This window comes from Narcine bancroftii, chromosome 3 (assembly GCF_036971445.1).
Source record: "Narcine bancroftii isolate sNarBan1 chromosome 3, sNarBan1.hap1, whole genome shotgun sequence".
NCBI lineage: Eukaryota > Metazoa > Chordata > Chondrichthyes > Torpediniformes > Narcinidae > Narcine > Narcine bancroftii.
The window spans coordinates 52,276,532-52,298,289 of NC_091471.1; the positions used below are offsets into that span (position 1 = coordinate 52,276,532).

At 42.2% G+C, this 21,758-nt stretch overlaps 1 protein-coding gene across 4 annotated transcripts in view; it reads right to left on the reverse strand.

Annotated features, from left to right (window-relative positions):
* The window catches only part of cntfr (ciliary neurotrophic factor receptor), a 385,486-nt gene that overhangs the window by 82,314 nt on the left and 281,414 nt on the right, over positions 1-21,758 (reverse strand). For all 4 annotated transcript variants that reach the window (XM_069924086.1, XM_069924085.1, XM_069924088.1 and 1 more), the window contains 2 exons: positions 11,917-12,083; positions 8,398-8,561 (listed from right to left, as the gene is read on the reverse strand). In XM_069924086.1, coding sequence (XP_069780187.1) covers positions 8,398-8,561; positions 11,917-12,083 — 331 coding nt within the window. The remainder of the gene's footprint in view (positions 1-8,397; positions 8,562-11,916; positions 12,084-21,758) is intronic.

Genomic DNA, 21,758 nt, shown 5'->3' on the forward strand with positions numbered 1-21,758 from the left:
TCAAAATGGCCAGCTTAGTATGGAGCAAAAGAAATGGGGGAGATCTTAAATATTTCTTTTCCTCAGGAAACAGGCACAGGGTAGTGGGAAGTACGAGGTCATGGGAACCTATACAGATTAAAGAAGAGGACCTTACAAGATATTCCCTCGGATCTTGAGGGAGGCTAGTGCAGAAATTGTAGGGGCCCTGGCAGAAATATTTAAAATGTCTTTAGCAATGGGTGTGGTGCCAGAGGTTTGAAGGGTAGCTCACATTGTTCTATTGTTTAAAAAAGGCACCAAAAGTAACCCTGGAAATTATAGGCTGGTGAGCTTGATGTCAGTAGTAGGTAAATTATGGAAAGGTGTTCTAAGAGTTCAGATATACAATTATTTGGATCAACATCGTTTGTGCATGGTAGGTCATGTTTAACCAATCTTATAGAATTTTTTGAGGAGGTTACCAGGAAAGTTGACAAAGGAAGGGCTGTGGATGTTGTCTACACAGACTTTAGTAAGGCGTTTGACAAGGTCCTGTATGGGAGATTAGTCAGGAAGGTTCAATCACTTGGAATTCATGGTGAAGTAGTGAAATAGATTCGACATAGCTGGACAGGAGAAGCAGAGAGTCGATGTGGATTATTGCTTCTCAGAGTGGAGGCCTGTGACGAGTGGTGTGCCTCAGGGATCAGTACAGGGACCATTGTTCTTTGCTATCTATATCAATCATTTGGATGATAATGTGGTAAATTGGATCAGCAAGTTTGAAGATGACACTAAGATTGGAGGTATTGTGGACAGCGAAGAAGGGTTTTAAAGCTTGCAGCCCAGCTGGTAAAATGGGCTGAAAAATGGCAGATGGGTTAATGCAGACAAGTGTGAGGTGTTGCATTTTGGAAGGACAAATCAAAGAAAAGGGCGTACACAGTAAATGGTAGGGCACTGAGGAGTGTGGTAGGATAGAGGGATCTGGAAATAGAGATACATAATTCCCTAAAAGTGATCTCACAGGTGGATAGGATTGTAAAGAGAGCTTTTGCCATATTAGCCTTCATAAATATAGGTATGAGTATAGGTGCTGGGATGTTAGGTAAAGTTGTATAAGACATAGGTGAGGGCAAATTTGGAGAATTGGGCACAGTTATGGTCACCTAACTACAGGAAATGAATCAATAAGATAGAAAGCGTGCAGAGAAGATTTACTAGGATGTTGCTTGGACGTCAGGAACTGAGCTACAGGGAAAGGTTAAAGAGGTTAGGACTTTATTCCCTGGAACATAGAAGAATGAGGGGAGATTTGATAAAGGTATTTAAAATTATGAGGGGGGATGGACAGAGTAAATTTAGATAAGCTTTTTCCACTGAGGGTAGGAGATATACAAATCAGAGGACATAGGATGAAAGGGGAAAGGTTTAGGTGGTACATAAGGAAGAACTTCTTCACACAGAGAGTGGTGAGAGTGTGGAATGAGCTTCCAGCTAAAGTGTTAAATGTGGGCTCATTTTTAATATTTAAGAAGAATTTGGATGGGAGAGATATGGAGGGCTCTGAGCTGGGTGCAGGTCAGTGGGAGAGAGAGCAAAAACATGGTTCGGCACAGACTAGAGGGGCAAGATGGCCTGTTTCTGTGCTGTAAATGTTCTGTGGCTCTATATTGAAGTTTACCAAACCTTGTAGGCCTCGACAGCATATATTTAAAGTGAGAGGGGAAAGCTTTAAAAAGTTCCTGTGCTTGACATGGAGGGTGGTGGGTTTATGGAACAAGCTGCCAGAAGAAGTGATAGAAGCAAGGATGCTTTAACATCTAAAAGATATTTGGACATTTATAATGTACAAAGCTGTCAAAATATAAAGCAGGATATAGAAGAGTTAGAAATTTGGGTGGAGAAACTGGAAGTGATGTTTAATCTGGACGAGTATGGGTTGTTAAATTTTAGGACGTCAAATGAAAGAAGAAAGTTTATTGTAAATGGCAGAAACCTTGGGAATACTGGTGTATAGAGGGATTTTGGAGTCTAAGTACATAGCTCCCTGAAAGCAGCAACACAAGTGGATAAAGTGTTAAAGAAGGTATATGCCATACTTTCCTTCATTTGTCAGGTCATTTTGTCTTAGAGCTGGGAAGTCATGTTTGCAGTTGCATAAAAATTTAGTTGGAACATATTTGGGAAATTGTGTGCTGTTCTGCTCACTGCACTACAGGAAGAATGAGGAGGCTTTACAGAGGGACCTGAAGAGGTTGAGCAGGATGTTGCTGGGATTGGAGATTAGCTACAGGAGAGTTTAGACAACCTTGCATTGTTTTCTCTGCAGCTTTGGAGGTTGAAGAATGACCTGATTAAAGCAAACAACATTTATCAGGGGCATAAAAATATAGCGTAGAGAGTCAGAGACTTTTTCCACAGGGTAGAAATGTCAAATTCTAAAGGTCTGAGATTTAAGGTGAGAGAGGGAAAATTTAAGAGAAATGCATAAGGCAACTTCTTTTTTTTTTTTTTACACACTGTAATGTTAGGTGCCTGTAATCCACTGTTGGGATGTGGTAGAAACATTTATACAGACACATGAACAGGCAGGGAATAAATGGGTATGGACCATATACAGGTAGATGGGGTTAGTTAGACTGGCATCATGGTCATGGTGGGCTGAAGGGCCTATTTCTATGCTGTATTATTATATTTTCCAAAAATAACTTGATCTAAAAATATTATTGAAAAGAGTAATCACAACATTGTAGAATTTCAATTCCAAATTTGAAATCTCTGTCTGGGGCTTAATTGTAGCAAATGCCCATTACAATGGTACAGGGATAAAAATGGTTAAAGTGGTCTGGGATTAAAAAAGATTAACATGTAAGGCAATGCATCAGCAGCGAGTGACATTTGAGGCATTTTTCAGTGAGAGCGAGAGGCACGGTGAGAGAATACATCATTCATGGTTAAACGGGGAGGTTAAAGATTGTATCAGATGAAAAGATAAAACATTGAATGTCACAAAGGTTGACAGGCCAGATGATTGGGAATATTTCCGAAATCAGGCAGAGACGATCTAGAATAGTTAATCCGTGAGAAGCGGAATAAGCTAACAAATAATTTAAGACCTTATGCAGGTGTGTAGATTAAAAAAAAAGTAACGACCAGCAAAAGTAAAGGCTGGTTCCTTGGAGATGGAGGAATTAATAATGGGAAATGGAAAAAATGGCAGGGATTCTAACTAATTTTTTGAATTGATATTTATGGCAGAAGAACACTAAAAATATCCTAATAAAAATAGCTAATCAAGGGCAATAGGGTCAAATAAACTTTAATGAATCTCTGTCATTGTGTATAAACTTGTGATGGAAATGAACGGGGTTAAAGGCTGACAAGTCCCTTGAGTGTTGTAGCCTTGCATCTAAAGTGAAGGGCTGCAGTGATTTTGGATATTATTTGCACTTTACTAAATTCCCTACACTTTCTAGGGTCTTTGAGGATTGAAAAATTACCAATGCAACTCTCTTATTTAGGAAAGGAGGGAGAGAGAATGCAGAAAACTGTCGGCCAGTTAGGAAAATGCCAGAATCTATTATTACAGAAGCAATAGGACACATGGAAAATGAAAGACAAACAAGAAAGATCAAGATAGTTTAGTGAAAAGTGAAATCAGACTGGATAAAGAGAACCAAAGAGATTTAATGAGATGACACTTACAATTTAATGTAGAAGTTAAGAATGCTAAGATGGCACCTTTCAGTGGTGTGCAGCTCTGATGGGAATCATTAAATACTACAGCTGAAATCCACAGTCACAGATACCAAAATACCAGTAAGTAACATTGTGTTAAGATAGATAAAAACCGAATGATCGACAGAAATAGCTAACTTCAGAGTGCAGACGATTCAGGTAGTTGGCGCATGGTTCTAGAGATGGTGGGGGGAGGGGCTACATGTAAAACTAAAATGCTGGGCCCTGAGGTCTCCAATCCCCAGCTGATGTACAGTCTTTGGAAAATAAATTTGACAAACTCCAAGACAGATTATAGCTGCAGGGGAACATCAGGGTGATGTGTTTCACTGAGATGTGGCTGAATCAGGGCCGATGCCAGACTATGTTGCACCCTAGGCCAGATTGAGTGTGCATTGGGGCGGGGGGGGGGGGGGGTGGGAAGGGTTGCTGACCGGGCTGAGGGGCAGAGACAGAATTTAACATAAAAAAAAGCGCCACAACCACTCATTTGGAACTAGTGTGCACATACTCTCATATACATTCATAACATACTCTCTCACACACACTTTCACACACACACTCTCACACATGCACACTCACTCACTCTCACACTGTAGGTGCCTGCAGTGGCCTTGTTAAAGTAGCCTGAGTGACCCGCGAGCTCCAGTGTAAGCAAAAGGGAGGGTTCGGAGTTGAGACTTGGGCGTCAGGGGCTCCGGTGACCGGAGATTCCAGCACCTGACTCCGAACCCTCCCCTTGGCAGTTAGCCTATGGGCGCACACTGGACCTCCCAATGCTGACTCTGAGCCCTTCTCTTGGCCTACAGCCGCACATGCACACCAGACTCCGGTGTGCAAATGCAGTAGGCCCAAAGGACAGGGGAGGGATTGGAATCGGGATTTTGGAGTGGGCAGGGGGAGGGTTCAGAGTCGTGCGTCAAGAACTCCCAGCTCTGAGCCCTCCCCTCAGACTATCAGAACTGTGGGAAACAATTTGCAAATCAATTCAGTTTTTAAATAAAACAAACATTTTACTCACATTTTATGCCCACTGCACCTCTAACTAGTCCACTGACGCAGAGGTGCTGGGGCTGTTGGAATCTCTCAACAGTGCTCCCATGAGGTCTGCACCCCAGGCAGTGGCCTAGTTCACCTATTGGCCCTGGGCTGAATGAAAGCATTCAGGACAGAGTGCTGTTGTTCGAAGGACTCACCTACCACAGTGCAGACTGGAAAACAGCCACAAGTAAAGGCAGAGGCTGCAGCGTTTGCTTGATCGTCAATTGATTGTGGTGCACAAACATAACGATTATGTCTCAATCCTGCTCCCGGACCTGCAACATCTGGTGATCAAGTGTTGTCCATTTGATCTACCAAGGGTGTTTTCTGCCATCATCCTGGTTGTAGTGTACATTCCACACTAGGGTAACATTAAGCTGGCTCTGGAGGGGCTTTAATCAACAGCCATGAGACAGCACACCCTTCCCAATCATTGTATGGACTTCAACCAGACCAGCTTGAAGAAGTCTGACAAACTATCACCTGTGGAACCAGAGAAGCCAACATACCTGGCAACTCTTACACCACCGTAAAGAACACTTACTGTGCCATCGAATACTGCCCTTTGGCAAGTCTGATCCACTGGCTGTACTTCTACTCCTGGCATACAAGCAGAGACTGAGGACTATGGCAGCAGTGGTGAAGACAGTGAAAACATATTGAGGGAGGTGGGAAAGCAGTTGCAGAACTGCTTTTCATCAACGAATATCAAGGATTTATATTCAGCATTGAATGAATATGCCACAGCTGGCACTAACTTCATCAGCACCTGTGTGGATGAGTGTGTGCCTTTGCATATATGCTGTGAGTGGATGAACCAAAGGATTTGCAGCCTGCTGAGAGCTAGATTGATAGCATTTAAGACCAGTAATCCAGAACTCTATAGGAAGACCAGCTATAACCAATGGAAGGCTATCTTAATGGCAAAAAAGCAATTTTGATTGAAGTTAATGACAGAATCAGATACACACCATGACATCCCACAAGGTGAAAACTAACATCGTAAATAGTTGATGCTTCCCCGAACATCTTCTATGTGCACTTTGAAAAGGAGAATTCAACTGTTCCAGTGAGAATCCCTGCAGAAGCTAGTGAACCTGTGATAACTATTTCAGAGGTTAACATCAGATCATTTTTCAGAGGGTGAACCCTTGCAAGGCACCAAGCCCTGATAGTGTACCTGGCAGAGTACAGAAAATCTGTGCCAACCAACTAGCTGGAGTGTTCACAGACATTTTCAGTCTCCCACTCTGCAGTCGTAGGTTCTCACCTGCTTCAAAAGGGCATCAATCACATCAATTCCCAAGCAGAGTGAGCTTCCTCAATGACTATTACACAGTAGCACTCACAGCTACTGTCATTAAATCCTTTGCGAGGTTGGTCATGGCCGGAATTAATGAAAGACCTGGACATACTGCAATTTGCCTATTGCCACAATTGTTCCACTGCAGATGCAATTTCACTAGCTCTCCACTCAGCCCTGGATCACCTGGACAGAGTCATATCTACATCAAGCTGCTTTGCATCCATTATAGCTCAGTCTTTGACACCATCATCCCTTTAGTACTGGTCAGCAAACTTCAAAACCTAAGCCTCTGTAGCTCCCTCTGCAAATGAATCCTTGACTTCCTAACTGGAAGACCACAGTCAGTGCAGATCAGTGACAACATCTCCTACCCACTGACAATCAACACAGGCACACCTAAAGGATGCATGCTTAGCCCACTGCTCTACTCGCCTTTCAGTCATACGCACAATTCAAATGCCATCTATAAATTTGCCGATGACACCTTCACAGAGGGCAATGACGAAGCGGACAGGAGTGTGAGAGTTAAACTAATTGAATGGTGTCACAACCACAACCTTGCACTCGTCAGTAAATCAGAAAAATTGATTGTAGACTTCAGGAAGGGAAACCAAGAGAACACAAATCAGTGCTCATTGAAGGGTCAGCAGAGGAGAGGGTAAGAAACTTCAGATTCCTGGTTGTTAACATCTCTGAAGAACTATCCTAGGACCATCATGTTGAAGCAATCATGAAGAAGGCTTGCCATCAGCTGTAGTTCATTAGGAGTTTAAGGAGATTTGGTATGTCACCAAAGTCTCTTGCAAATTTCTACAGGTGTACCGTGGTGGGCATTTTGACTGGTTGCATCACTATTTGCAATGGAGATGCCAATGCACAGGACAGAAACAAGCAATGGAGGGTTGTAAACTCAGCCAGTGGCATAATTAGTCTTCACTCCATCTTTAAGAGGCAGTGCCTCAGGAGAGCAGCTTCTATCATCACCCAGGCCTATCACCCTTTTTCTCATTGTGACCATCAGGAAGGAGGTCCAGGAGCTTGGAGACAAACATGTTACCAAATCAGCTTCTTCCTCCCCAGCCATCAGATTCCTGAACAGCCACTGAACCATAGACATTGCCTTACTTTTTGTTTCCACTAATAATTAAAAAAAAACACTTGTATATAGAGAAATATAATTTTTAGTAGTCTTGCTCCTTGTTCTGCACAAAGCTGCAGCCAAAAAACAACAAATTTCATGACACGTGTTCATGAAAATAAACCTGATTCTGATTGGCATAGATCAGGCAGTGTCAGGCAAACAGAAAGCAAAGAATTGAGACAAGTAGGTTTTTTCCAAATCAGTAACTAATGGATTGCCACTGGGATCATTTCTGAGGCATTATTAACTTTTAATGAATAAGTTGGATGAAGGGGCTGATGACACTGTAATCCAATTTGCTGATGTCACAAAGCTCAATGGGTTAGTTAGGTGTGAGGCAGACACAGAGTGCCAGCAAAGGGATATGTGTGTATATATATATATATATATATATATATTAGTACAATAGGAACTGGGACATAAAATGGGAGGGTCAACATATAGGTATAGCAAATGATGAAGAGAGATAATGAAATATTGGGCTTCATTAAAGGGAATGAAGTTTATGACCAAGTTCCACACCTTAATATATTGTAAGCATATCAGTTGTTTTAGACCTAGCCAGTAGAGATGTTCACCATACAATTCACTCCGGTCAACAGAAAAATCTTCAATACTATTCTGTTTCCTTCGCTCAGCCAATTTTCTATCAAAGCTGTGTTTGCCAAACCAAGTGTATCCATCTTTGTCCAGGGGGTTCAGATGTTCATTTCTTGATCAGCACATTTATACCTGTTCTTTGCTCTTTTTCCCAGGAGCAGAAGGTCAACCTTACCAGTAAGCAAAAACACAATGCTGGGGAAACTCAGCAGGTCAAACGGTGTACTTTATATAGCAAAGATAAAGATACATAACCAACGTTTCAGGCTTGAGCCCTTCATCAGGTTATGAAGGTAGGCTCATAACCTGATGAAGGGCTCAAGCCTGAAACATTGTTTATGTATCTTTATCTTTGCTATATAAAGTATACCGTTTGACCTGCTGAGTTTCCCCAGCATTGTGTTTTGACTTCAATCATAGTGACTGTAGACTTTTGTGTTTTACAACCTGATCAGTAATCCTTATGAATTTTCTTGCTGAAGCGAAATGAGGGCTTGATGCATCAAAAACATTATTATTTTTTAACTTCAGAGAAATGGCCTAACTGTGAAACAGTATAATTTGCAGTTTACATTGTGTAGTGGTAGCAAGAACCAGAAGCACTTACATGCTGCCAGTCATCCAGAATGACTGGTTTGTATCTCAGAAAGTACTTGAGGGGCATAGTATCTGGCTCAGGCCACGACAGTGGATTCCTCCATTTAACTTCCAATCTGCTCGGGGAATCAGGAATAGTATTTACTTCAATTATCTCCGGAGGGTCTGGTTTCACTGGAAAGAAAAAAAATCAAATAAGCATTTTCTTTTTTACATATAGATGCATCATGTTTGAAAGAAAGATGCATTTCAATGCCAGCCCCGAAGAACTAAAAAGACAATTTTACACTATGTTCAGAAATAGCGTTAGATGATTATTGTGCGTTGATCTTTCCTGTTTTGTTATAATCAGGGATGACATGATATTTTTCTAATTCATTAATGCACCGCACAGCATGTTGTTCCTTTAAAATCCACATAAATTCAGAATTCTCCTCCTCCTATGTTTCAAAGGGATTATTTAATTGGTAGACTAACCAATATTTTATGGATGCTTTAACATTTAGTGCTCTTTAGCTCAGAGCATTAAGGATTCATGTCCAGTGCCAAACCACAAAGTTTATTCTGCTGATAACCATCTTTCTTTTGTTGGTTTTGTTTCTGTTGTCATGGCAATAAGCAGAGACTATTCAACCTCTCCAGTCTATACAATACTCAGATCAGAGTTCTTTAATTTAACTCCATTTACCAGCCTGCGCTTGTATCTTGCATAAATCTAACAATCTTTTGAGCTTTGCCACCAAGAGCTTCTTGTGCAAGTGTGTCCAAGATTTCTACTTTCTTTGTTTAAAAAAAACAACCTGCTTCGTCACATCACTCCTGAATAGCTGTCATTTTTTTTGTTCTCTCAGAATTGGTGAGTGGGTTTAGCATATAGACCCGGCTAGAGGATTATAGTTTCATGTCACCTGAACAAACCTAGCACCTTCAACTTAAAGCTCCTTCAACTTTCAGTGATGCATAAGGGGAGAACTTCACTGAGATTGATAATTAGGGCTCCAGTTTAAATTCTACCTCCAGTTTGAATTCCATACAGAATATTCTGGAGAATCAAGAACCAAGAACCAAGGACAAATGGCGTCATGGGAAAGGGTGAATGAAGATGATACAAGTCTGGTGGGGCAGGAGGAAGTGAAAACAACAGGCCTACCGGGGCTGTTAAGATCATGGATCTTGAGTAGGAGGTAGAATCAGGCAATGCTGATCATGAGCTATGTGATTACCTTTGCACTCCAGTCCATCCTAGAGTGGTGCACAGTGATTGGAGGTGAGGAAGACCCTAGACTGCTCGAGCTGAATCTTACAATCAAAGAATATTGGAGGACTCCTGAATTTTAGAGAATGAAGATGGCAAACAAAGTTTGCAGTTGACAAATGTCAGTCAGAACTGCAATTTTTTTTCCAGGGAACAAATTTAACTGTCAACTGTGGTTGAAACAATTTAAAGATATGGAGGTGCCAATGCACAGGAGAGGAAAAAGCTATAGAGGGTTGTGAATTTGGCTACAGTCATCATGAGCATTAGTGTTCACTCCATCAAGGACATCTAGAATAGGCGGTGCCTCAACAAAGCAACTTCTATCATCAAGGACCCTCACCACCCAGGCCATGCCATGTTCTCACTGCTACCATCAGGAAGGAGGTACAGGAGCCTGAAGACAAACACCCAAACTTACAAAAACAGTTTCTTCCTGTCTGCCATCAGATTTCTGAATGGACAATGAACCACAGTCACTACCTCACTTTTTCCTCTTCTTTTACACTAGTTTATTGATTTTAAATAGTGTATTTATGGAAATGCAATTTATAGCAATTTTTGCACCTGCTGCCACAAAACAACAATTTCTGTGACACATGTTCATGGCCATCAAGTTGATTCTGATTCTGAAAGTTGCAGAACAATTACAGTAAATATAACTTCAAGGGCTTGGAAGATGGAATTTTGCTTTGAAGTTGTAAATCTGGTCTCGTTCAGCAAGTTTAGGAATCAGACCTATCTGGATAACCCCCTCCTGACCTGTCCAATTAGGGGCATTGTTGCAATGTTCATTGGAACTTCACTTCAGGAGGTATGGAGAGGGTGCTCCAGTGTGAAATTGCTCTCACCCACCTCCCCACTCTTTCTGTGTAATGACCTTTCTTATCATTCAGAACCATCTGTATGATGTCAATACGCAGATATCTGCATGATGTCATTTGCAGTTATTGATTATGTAGTAAATAGCAATGTCTTTGGATGTTTTCAGTGTTATGTTTCTAACATGAAATTAAAAGCAACTAACAGAGCTTTTGTTTCAAGTTCAGCATAAATGACAGTGTCGATGCCTCTTTCTGTGCAGTGCATTCTTTATAATTCTGTGCAATTCTATACACCATATAATTTTTCAGACTAATTTATAACTGGTCCTCACCTTGAGTTCTGCAAATCATCTTGCAATTGCATATTTTTAAATGTCCTTGAACTAACAGCATATTTAAAAAATTTGCACTGAAATCTGTCATATTCAATTTTATTGCCCAATACGTTGAAATTGTACTGACAAATCATCTTTTGCAGTGCTTGATGCCGTAAATTGAACAGATTTTTAAAAAAAATGAGACATACAACATGGTAAAGGCCATTTTGGAGGATAGTAGATTTCTTGTCACTGTGAGTTTCATAATTACCACTGTTAAGACAAGTTTTAGAATCAAAGAATTACATAACGAGTTCAAACTCCTTTGTGGCTCTGACTGTAGTCATACGTATCTCTGGATCAATGGTCCGAGAAAACGAGTTGACTACTTAAGAAATAACTATTATAGAACTGTGCTTCATATTGAGTTAGTTTCATTTATATTATTAAGAATTAATTAAGCATCACTGACCATTGATTCTGCTTTCTAAAAAGTGAAGCAGATGAGAAAAATGGTAAAACAATATTTTTTTTAATTGATGGGAGAAAAAATGTTTACCAATAACCTTGTACAGGTACTGTACGTGAAAAAAGGTATTATTTAGTTATGCGTACATTTCTTTGCAGTACAGGATGTCACTATTCACTGGGAGCAATTTCTCTTTGTATTCTGACTAATGCTACACTCTCAACTAACGAAGCAAACTGGGATTTTACCACACAACTACAGAAAACATAATACCTGCCCTTTTACCTCTTTGCTTCTCATCATTGAGGAACCCAAACTGGTCATTCCAAGTGAAGCTATGATTCATTTGCACTTCTTTCAATCTGCATTCAGTAATCATAATGTTGCTGAATTAACATTTGAAAATTAAGACACTGGAATCATGCAATTGACACAGTTTCTACAATTTTCATTGGTGATTTATTTATCATAGAAATTGTTTTGTCTTGTATAATATGATGATTTCAACATTTCTGTGGGATATCGATCATGTAGCCAGGAAAAGATGGCTTATTTGGCATTTCACCCAGCAACTCTGGACCCTGAACAAAACAAAACAAATTGGAATTTATTTTCATATTAACATTAAAGCTGTGTCCAGCCTTTTCAGTTGCTTATGGATTACCTATGGAAATCTCATTAAATGAAATGGTTGAGGATCTGGAGCCCAGAGCATTCCTTGCTGTTACTGTCACCGTGTACTTGCTTGTAGAAAACATTTCTGTAAATTTTATGTTGCACCTGTTCTTGTGGTTGGCTCCCTTAATTGTCTCAATTTCCTTATCTCCATGCCTGTGAAAGACAGGTGCAATCAGTGAGGAACAATACATTTGCACAATGCATAATATTTTTTCCTAAGACAACAACTCCAAATTATTTCATTTTTATGATCTCTACTCTGGGTTGAATGTTATTCACATGTCACATTGGCGTGCACATTAACCAAGCATGACAAATTTTGACGATAAGGAAAATATAGTCTTCAAATGATGGAAATAAGTCAGGGATGCAACACTTGTTCTCTGAGAGTGCATTGCTAAGTTACTCAGAACAATTAAGTTCTTGATCGTAGCAGACCTCAACATAATTTTCCTTAATATTAGTCAGATTTGCCCAGATTGCTTATTTTATTTTCTGTTGGATGACTTTGTCATCAAATATTAAGATTATAAATAAGCTTTTCAACATTTCAAAATATGTTGTAATGTACCATTTTCATTGTTCGGGGCCTCTAGAAATCCATTGGAATGGCTGTAGTAAATAAGAGCTTAATCATTATTCAAGTGACAAGTAAGTTAATCTCAGTATTTGAACTCGAACTTAGGCAGGATAATAATTGTAATATTGCCCTATTAACAAAATTGGTACAATCTATGCTTCTGAGACATTACTGAAAATACTATTATTACAGTGACCCTCCTTTGTCTGACTGCCAAATACCGAGGATTTTTTACTCAAGGAATTTCAATAAAAAGATTAAGTTAAAGAGGGGTGGAGAGGGGGGAAGGGAAAAAGTGGTGATAGCAGAATATTATTTGGATTATTTTTAATGTCTTGTTAGTCATTTATGAAATATTGTAGTCCAAATGGAGATAGTCCTGAAGAATTACATGGCCCTCATTTCAATACAGAAATGGTTTTAAAGGTAAAAGTTCCATTATTATCACGTAATTCTACATTTAGAATGTAACATACATGAAATAGTTTAACCTTGTCTACCATAAGTCACACAGAGAGTTGACATTTTGTCCAGTGTCCCTCACAGAAATCTACAGGACCTGGTGTTGCCAGGCAGTCTACCCTTCAAGTACTGACCAGGCCTGAGCCTGCTTAGCTTCCTAGATCAGACAATCTCAGGCATATTCAGGCTATTAGGCAACCTTCCAATATTGATATTTCACACTGAGAAAATCTTTCCCTAATAAGATACACCCACTTAAAATAAAGATTAAAAGCTTTTTGTCCCAAAGTTGTGAATCTTTGAAATTTTCTATCACAGAAAGCTTTCATTGAATATATTCAAGGCCAAGGTAGACAGATTTTATGTCTATAGAGGTGTCAAGGGTAATAGGGAATGGATGGAAAATAGATCAGAGGCCAAGATCTGATCAACTATTATCTTGCTGAATTATAGGACAAGTTTGAATGGTTAAATGGCTTACTACTGTTCTTTTTAATGAAACAAAACGAGCAATGTTCAAAGATTTGTTAAAATCATGACTAACTCGTTCTATAACTTCTCTGTAACTTTTAATAAACATATAAGACAAATAATAGTGCAACATTTTTACTACAACCCCTGGGAATTCTCTTCAGTGCTTGGACAGATATTGTTCTATAAGATTACACATGGAATATTGAGAAGGAAGTGGTTCTTAGCTGGATAAAGAATTTACAGTAGTTAGGCTGCAAGATTTTGGTCTATGCTAATATATAGCTTAGCATCTGAGAGATCATGTTAAACTAATGGCAGTATTGCTTTTTGCTATATCTTCATTACATGGACATGATTTAAAGAACGATCAATAAGAAAACCAGACACGTAGCATTGAACTTGTTCATCCAGAAAATAAAGTTGATTGGTATGTTTCAAGCTGCCTGATCCTTTATCAAAGTAAGTTAGTTGTCTTCACAGAGTTGATAACAATATCACAGTTTCAGCAAAATAAGGCATGACAGCAGTTAGGTATAAATGTAAGCAGTTAGGTATAAATGTAAACATATTCTCACATGTTCCGAATCCTGTTATTTCCAGAATTAGGAACAACTGCTTGATATTGTGTGTCTGGCTGGATTAAAGGGGGTGATCATTTCCACAGATGTGGGTTTTAAATTGTTCCTATCAGATGTTAGAACTAGTGAGACTGTACTGGTGAGTATTGTGCGCAGTACAGGCATCTCAGCTGTGGGAAAGATCTCATTAAAGCTTGCAAGGGTACAGAAAAGATTTGTGAAAATGTTGCTGGAACTGGTTGACTTGAATTACAATTAATAGACAAGAATGCTGGAGAAACTCAGCAGGTCTTACAGAGTCCATAGGAGGTAAAGATATATAACCAATGTTTCATGCTTGAGCCCCTCTTCAAGGTATGAGAAAGAAACAGAACCTGAATAAAAAGGCTTGGGGAGAAGGGAACATAGTGCAGGAGGAGGAACACAGGTGAGTAGGAAAAGGTGATAATTGGACATGGATAGGAGGGCAAGAGAGTATTAATTGGGGAAGGGGTGGCTCTGTGAATGCAGAGCTGGAGGAAAGGAGAATTAGGGATAGGGGAAGGGGAGAGACGGGGGTGGGGGGGTGGGGGGGGTGGGGAATGCTAATGAAAACTGGAGGTCAACGTTAACATCTGGTTAGAAGGTGCCAAGACAGAATATCAGGTGTTGTTCCTCAAATTTGTGGATATTCTCAGTCATGATATCATGTTGGCATGGCAATGGGGCAGGGTATTGAAATGGGTTGCGACTGGGAGATTCCCACTATTGCAATGGACAGAGCGAAGGTACTGAATGAAATGATCTCCCAGTCTAAGAATCTCTTCAATATAGAGGAGATCACTACTAAAGCACCAGATGCAGTAGATGACCCCTAAACTGTTGCTTCACTTCAAAGGGCTATTTGGGATCCTGAATGGTGGTGAGGGAGGAGGCGTGGGCACAAAGGATGCACTTTCTGTGGTCACAGGAGTCACTGCCAAAGGTGTGATTGATGGGAAAGGAGGAGTGGATGAAGGAGTCATGGAGGGAGCGGTCTCTGCAGAAGGAAGAGAGGAGAAGATTTGTTTGGTATTGGGATCATGTAGTAGGTGGTGGAAAAAGCAGACAATGACATGTTGGATGCAGAGGCTAGTGGATGGTAGGTGAGGACCATAGGAATCCTGTCCTTGTCATGCACAGAGGTGCAGGGGGCCAGGGCAGATGTGTGGGTACTAGAGGATATGCAGGTTAGGACCAAGTTGATGGAAGAGGGGAAGCCACATTTTTTTAAAAGGAGAACATCTCAGTTGATATTGCATTGAACACCTCGTCCTTGGAGAAGATGTGATGAAGACAGTGGAATTGTGAGAAAAGAATGCAATCCGTACAGGGGAAAGGGTGTGAAGCGGTGTAGTCGTGGCAGTTGGTGGGTTTGTAGAAAAGGTCTGTTGAGAGTTTGTCTCCTGAGGTGGAAACAGAGAGGTTGAGAAAGGGGGGGTATGTGGCAAAAGATGAACCAAGATGAATTTGTGGTTCAGAGGAAGTTGTCAGCAAAGTGGAGGAAGTCAACGAACTCATCATTGGGTGCATGAGGCAGCACCAAAATAGTCATCAATGAAGTGGAGCAAGAGTTGAGAAGCCTCAGCTGTCTGGGCCTGTCGCATGGATTGCTCCACATAGCCAACATAAAAAGCAGGCATAGCTGGGACGCATGCAGGTAGCCTTGGCTATTCCTTTTATTTGGAGAATGTGGGATGAATCAAAGGGAGAAGTTATTGAGGGCGAGGATAGATTCTGCCAGCTAGTGAAAGGTGGAGTGGAAGGGGACTGGCTGGGTTTCTGGAAAGAAATGAAGAGCTTTCAGGTCTTTGGTATGGAGGTGGAGGTGTATAGTGATTGGATTCTGATTCTGGATGTCCATGGTAAAGATGAAGCAGTCAAGTTCAGGGAACTGGAAGATGCTGAAGTATTGCATGTGAAGTATTGTGGATTTAGGAGGGAAGGGACAACATCCACTTGAATTATAACATGATAGGTGGGACAATTTTCCCTGGTGCAAAAGTGGCTATGAGTGTCCTTATAGAAGTTTATAAAATTCATGAGAAGCATAAGAAGTTATACATTTTTTTTCCCAGAGTGGGGAAATTTAAAAATAGAGGACATAAAAGACTTAAGTTGACAGGGGAAAGAAACCTGAGGATCCTCTTTTTCATGCAGAGTGTGTTAGCTGTATGGAACAAGCTACTATGGACCAAAAGCAAGCAAACAGAAGGAGCTTGGTCTGCATAGACATGACAGGCTGAAAGGGCCTGTTTCCCTGCTGAACAACTCAATGGCTAAAAGCTTAAAGCAGGCAGGCAGAGATCAAAAGAACTGTCAAAGGAGTCAGTCTCATTCTTGAAACCATTTGGATTAAATGACTACTGGGAATTGGGATTTTCTTCCCAGTCAGCTTCAGCTTGGGATTCTAATCAGCACTAAGGTAAACTTTTAAACTGGTGACCTGCAACAGAATTCCTTTTGAACAAATGTGAACTAATCAATTCATGCCTCTTCCAACTGAGATCCAAGTTATTTGTGTGCATTTTTACCCAGGAAATAAAAATCCCACGTTTTGTCATCTAAAATATTTAATTTTGAAGTTCCTTATATTTCTTGGAATGTACACTGGTACTAAATATGTCAATAAAATAATTAAAATATCCCATAATAAAGATTTTACATCCCAGTTTGAAATATGGCTTCATTTGCATGTTATTTGGTCACTGATACAGTTCTTTAAATTTGTTGTTATAATCATTAAGCTTTGAAAGAAAAACAAAAAAGAACCATAAATTACAAATACACTTAGCTTCCTGTGGTCTCTTCTGAATGTAATATGGGTGTCAGCATTGTTGAAAAATGACCTTGATGCAGTGATTTGCATTGAAATGCATTTAGATTTTTGGCACCAGATTGGCATCAAATGGAAATTAATATTTTGCATGCATAATTCAAACTCAGAAACCCACAGACTAATGATCATCTAGCAGACAACGTACTCTGTCCCATCAGCCAGCAGTTCTGGGGCATATGGGGCTGCATTACCTGCCATTAGCATCATTAAGCAGTTACATTTGAGAAATATTAATGAAGTAAAGCCAGTGAGTATCACTTTGGCCAAAGGTTGAAATAAAAATCAACCTTTTAGGTAACACACATGTCAACATGTGCAGATTAACAAAAATCTGACCGTATTTCTTTTAACCAGCAAACTATTTCTTGGAGTTCGAAAGATGCCTCTCAGGAGTGATCAGTTTGTTTTTCTGAGGTCACATTGGTAGCTTTGTAGATGTATGACTAATAGTTTGACTTCATCTAAAATGTACTGAAAGCAGGGCACCAAAAGCTTTTATGATGTTTGGAGAGATGAACGAGGAGCCGGATGTGTCTATATCATTGTGGTGTTACTGTAGCCGCGCACTACTTGAAGAAAGACAGGTGTAGCAAGGCAGAGCTCTTTGGGGCTGAAGCGTGGCTTTTATACTATTGGCATTCCCGCCATTTGTCCCATCAACTGACATCACTGCCCGCATAACAATATTGCGTTTCAGGCGCGCGGGTCCCCTTCATGCATTAAATGCCTTCTTGCCCACGCACTATCCCATAGCTGTTGGACGTGCAGTGGGGCCATGTTGGGGATGCTGTCTTAGCCGTACGACCACCGGTTCGCTTGCTAGGGCCAGTGCCACTGTGTGGTCTGCTGGCTCCTGGTTGCATTCGCCAACCGGTGCGCCAGCCTGATTGCTGTGGCGGAGTGCCACTGCATCACACCCCACCACCCCAGAACCAGCGGTTTTGTCTTTGATGCCCAAAGGCAGTGTCTCTGTCATGTTTGGCAGTCTGCCTCTCTTGCATGGTACTGGCATCTCGATGGGACGTGTTGGGTCCAAGTATGCTGGCTTCAACTTGTCCGTAGTGAAGACCTCCATCTTGCTTCGTATGACACTCATATGGCCTCTGTTGCAGTGGGCAATGTGAACCCCTGCGGATGAAAACATACTCACAGTCCTGCAAGTCTTTGGGTATGTTGGTCCTCACTTGTCCGTGCCCAGTAGGTGGAGTCAGGGCCGGGTTGCTGACTTTTTCCTGCAGTGCTACTGTGTCATCTGGTTGCTTGTCTGGGATGGTACAAATTCCCCAGGGACCACTAGTGATGCTCTATACATGAGTTCTGCGGAAGAGATTTTGAGGTCCTCCTTGGGCACAGTGTGAATCCCCAAAAGTGCCCATGGTAGCTTGTCCACCCAGTCGGATCCTGGTAGTATGCCATGAGTGCAGACTTGAGGAGTCTGTGAAAGCATTTCACCAGCCTGTTCGATTGTGGGTGATAGGGTGTAGAATGGTGTAGCTGAGCGCTCCATTGACTTATGAGGTTGGACCAGAGGCTGGAGGTGAATTGGGCCCCTCTGTCCAATGTGATGTGGGATGGTATGCCAAAATGTGCTACCTGGAGATGAGGGCTCTGGTGCACGAGATCGTGGAGGTGCTTCTAGCCACCTGGTAAAGCAATTGACCATTGTGAACAAGTAGCAGAACCCCTGGGATACTGGTAAGGGTACCTCAATATCTACGTGAATGTGGTCAAACTTTTGCTCTGCGGGCTTGAAGTGCTGCAGTAGGGTCTTGGTGTACTGCTGCACTTTGGCTGTCTGGCACTGCGCGCAAGCATTTGCCCACCCGCTGACTTATTTTCGGAGACCATGCCACACATGTTTGTTGGCCACCAGCAGGACCGTGGTCCTGATGGTTGGGTGAGTCAGCCTGTGGATGGAATCGAAAACCTGTCATCTTCAAGCTGCGGGGACGATAGGTTCTGACCTGTCCGGAGGCCACATCACACAGGAGTGTAGTGTTACCTGCACTGGATGTCCTGGAGTTGCAGTACCTAAATGGCTGTATTGGGGCATCTCCTCATTGTCTTGCTGCACCTTTGCCAGTGCCACGAAATCCACTCCCTTTGATTGCACGTGGATGGTCTGCCTGGACAGTATGTATGCCACTACATTGTCTTTGCCTGAGATGTGTTGCACATCCGTGATGTACTTGGAGGAAATATATGACAGATGACGCTGTTGGCAAACTGAGATTTCAGGCAGGGTAAAGATCAGGGGTTTGTGGTCGGTGAAGGCCATAAAAGTCCTGCCCTCAAGGAAGTATCGGAGGTGACGGATGGCTAGGTACAGCATAGTAGCTCACTGTCAAAATTGCTGTACTTCACTTCTGGAGGTCACAGATGCCAACTGAAGAAAGCCAGTGGCCGCCAGCTCCCTTCAATCTGCTGCTCTAGAACTTCGCTGATCACTGAGGAGTCCACTGTCAGGGCTGTTGGACCGTCCACCCTGAGGTATGCCCGCCAGTGCTTCTTTGGCTTTTACAAAAGCCTTCACCAACTCTGGGTCCCAGGTTGCGTCCTTGGCTTTTTATGCCACGTGGGCAAATAAGGGCCACATGATTCTGACCACTGAGGGCATGAATCTGTGATAAAAGTTGATCATTCCCACAAACCCTTGCAGTCCCCTGGCCGTGCTGGGCCTAGGAAACTTTCAGATGGCCTCCACCTTGCTGGGCAGTGGTGTGGCCCCTTCCTTGGTTATTCTATGGCCCAAGAAGTCAATGGTTTCCAACTCGAAATGGCATTTGGCTGGGTTGATTATCAGTCCAAACTCATTCAGTCAGGTGTAGAGCTTGCGGAGGTACGCCAAGTGTTCTTGCCAGTCTTTGCTCACCACCAGGATGTCATCAAGATAGACAAAAGTGCCATTCAGGTCTCAGCCCACCGCGTCCATCAGCCACTAGAAGATTTGCACAGCTCTTCAGTCCAAATGGCATGTGTAGAAATTCAAACAAGCCGAATGGGATGATGATGGCAGTCTTGGTGATGTTGTCAGGGTGTATGGGGATCTGATGGTATCTGTGCATGAGGTCCACTTTAAAGAAAATCGTTGCCCCATGCAGGTTGGTTGCAAAGTCCTGTATGTGCAGCACGGACCTCGTTAAGCCAGCGGTAGTCACCGCACAGTCTCTAACCTCTAGTGGCTTTGGGCACCATGTGGAGGGGAGAAGCCCATGGGCTGTCTGACCACCATACTATGCCCAGTTCTTCCAGCTTTTTGAACTCCTCCTTAGTTGGAGCTTCTCTGGGGCAGTCGTCAGGCTCTTGCGTCCACCAGGTGCAGTTGGACGTCTTCAGGCAATTGCTTTAAGAACACCTGCTCAAACATTAGGCATGGATCATGCTTCCCAATGAGGGCTAGCATATCATTCATCAGGGCCAATGGGGGTCTGTCCCCCAGCCCATCTAAGTGGAGCAAACGTGCCCCCCTCTCTCGCCATGAGAGTCCAAAAGTCTCAATAAGCAGCTCCTTGAAGGTGGTATAGGCACCTTCTGATGGGGGCCCCTGGATGAAATTGGCCACCCATCTTGCCATGTCCTGGTCCAGGGCACTGACCATGTGGTAGTACCAGGTGGACCCCGCTGTGATCTGCCGGATCTGAAACTGTGCCTCAGTCTGGTCGAACCAGATGCGGGGCTGATTCATCCAGAAGGTCAGCAGCTTTCAGGGTGACTGCATGAACTGCTGTTGGCTTGGTCATCGTTGGGTTTAGATGCCATCTAAACAGTCAGGGACACCAATTGTAGCTGTGCACTACTTGAAGAAAGACACATGCAGGAGTAGTCTGTGTTTTATTGGGGCTGAAGTCTGGCTTTTATACTGTTGGTGTTTCCGCTGTTTTCCCCATCAAATGACGTCACTGCCTGCATAAAAATAGCAGGTTTCCTGTGCACGGGCCCCCTTCATGCAGTACAATGCCTTCTTGCCCGCACGCTATCTTCAAGCTGTTGGTTGTCCAGCAGGGGCCAGCACCATGAGGGCTTGAGTATAGGAACAAGGATACCTTACTGCAGCTGTACAGGGCCTTGGTGAGACCACACCTGGAGTATTGTGTGCAGTTTTGGTCACCTTATCTAAGGAAGGATGTTCTTGCAATGGAGGGAGTGCAGAGGCGATTCACCAGGCTGATACCTGGAATGGCAGGAATGACTTATGAGGAAAGATTGCGCAAATTGGAATTGTACTCGCTGGAGTTTAGAAGATTGAGAGGGGATCTCATAGAGATCTATAAAATTCTGGCAGGACTGGACAGAATGGATGCAGATGGGATGTTTCCTATGATGGGAAAATCCAGAACCCGGAGCCATGGTTTGAGGATAATAGGCAAACCATTTAGGACTGAGATGAGGAGGAATTTTTTTACCCAGAGGGTGGTGAATCTGTGGAATTTATTGCCACAGAGGGCAGTAGAGGCAGGTTCATTAAATATATTTAAGAGGGAATTAGATCTATTTCTTCAGTATAAGGTTATTAAAGGTTACGGAGAGAAGGCGGGGACGGGGTACCGAACTTTAAGATCAGCCATGATCTCGTTGAATGGCGGAGCAGGCTCGAAGGGTCGAATGACCTACTCCTGCTCCTATCTTCTATGTTTCTATAATGTTGGCCCTTATGCTGCCTTAGCTGTGCAGTCTGCTGGCTCCTGCTTGTGCTCACCCCCCGGAGTGCTGGACCGATTGCCGCGGCAGCGTGCCGCTATAAAATCATAAAATTACTCTTACCTTAATTTCTACCTGGAAAAGATGCATTGGAATGGAACAGATGTGGTTGAATAAAAGCATAAGAAACTGCAGCATTAATTCCCTTGTATCAGCCTCTGCCATTTAATGAGATCATT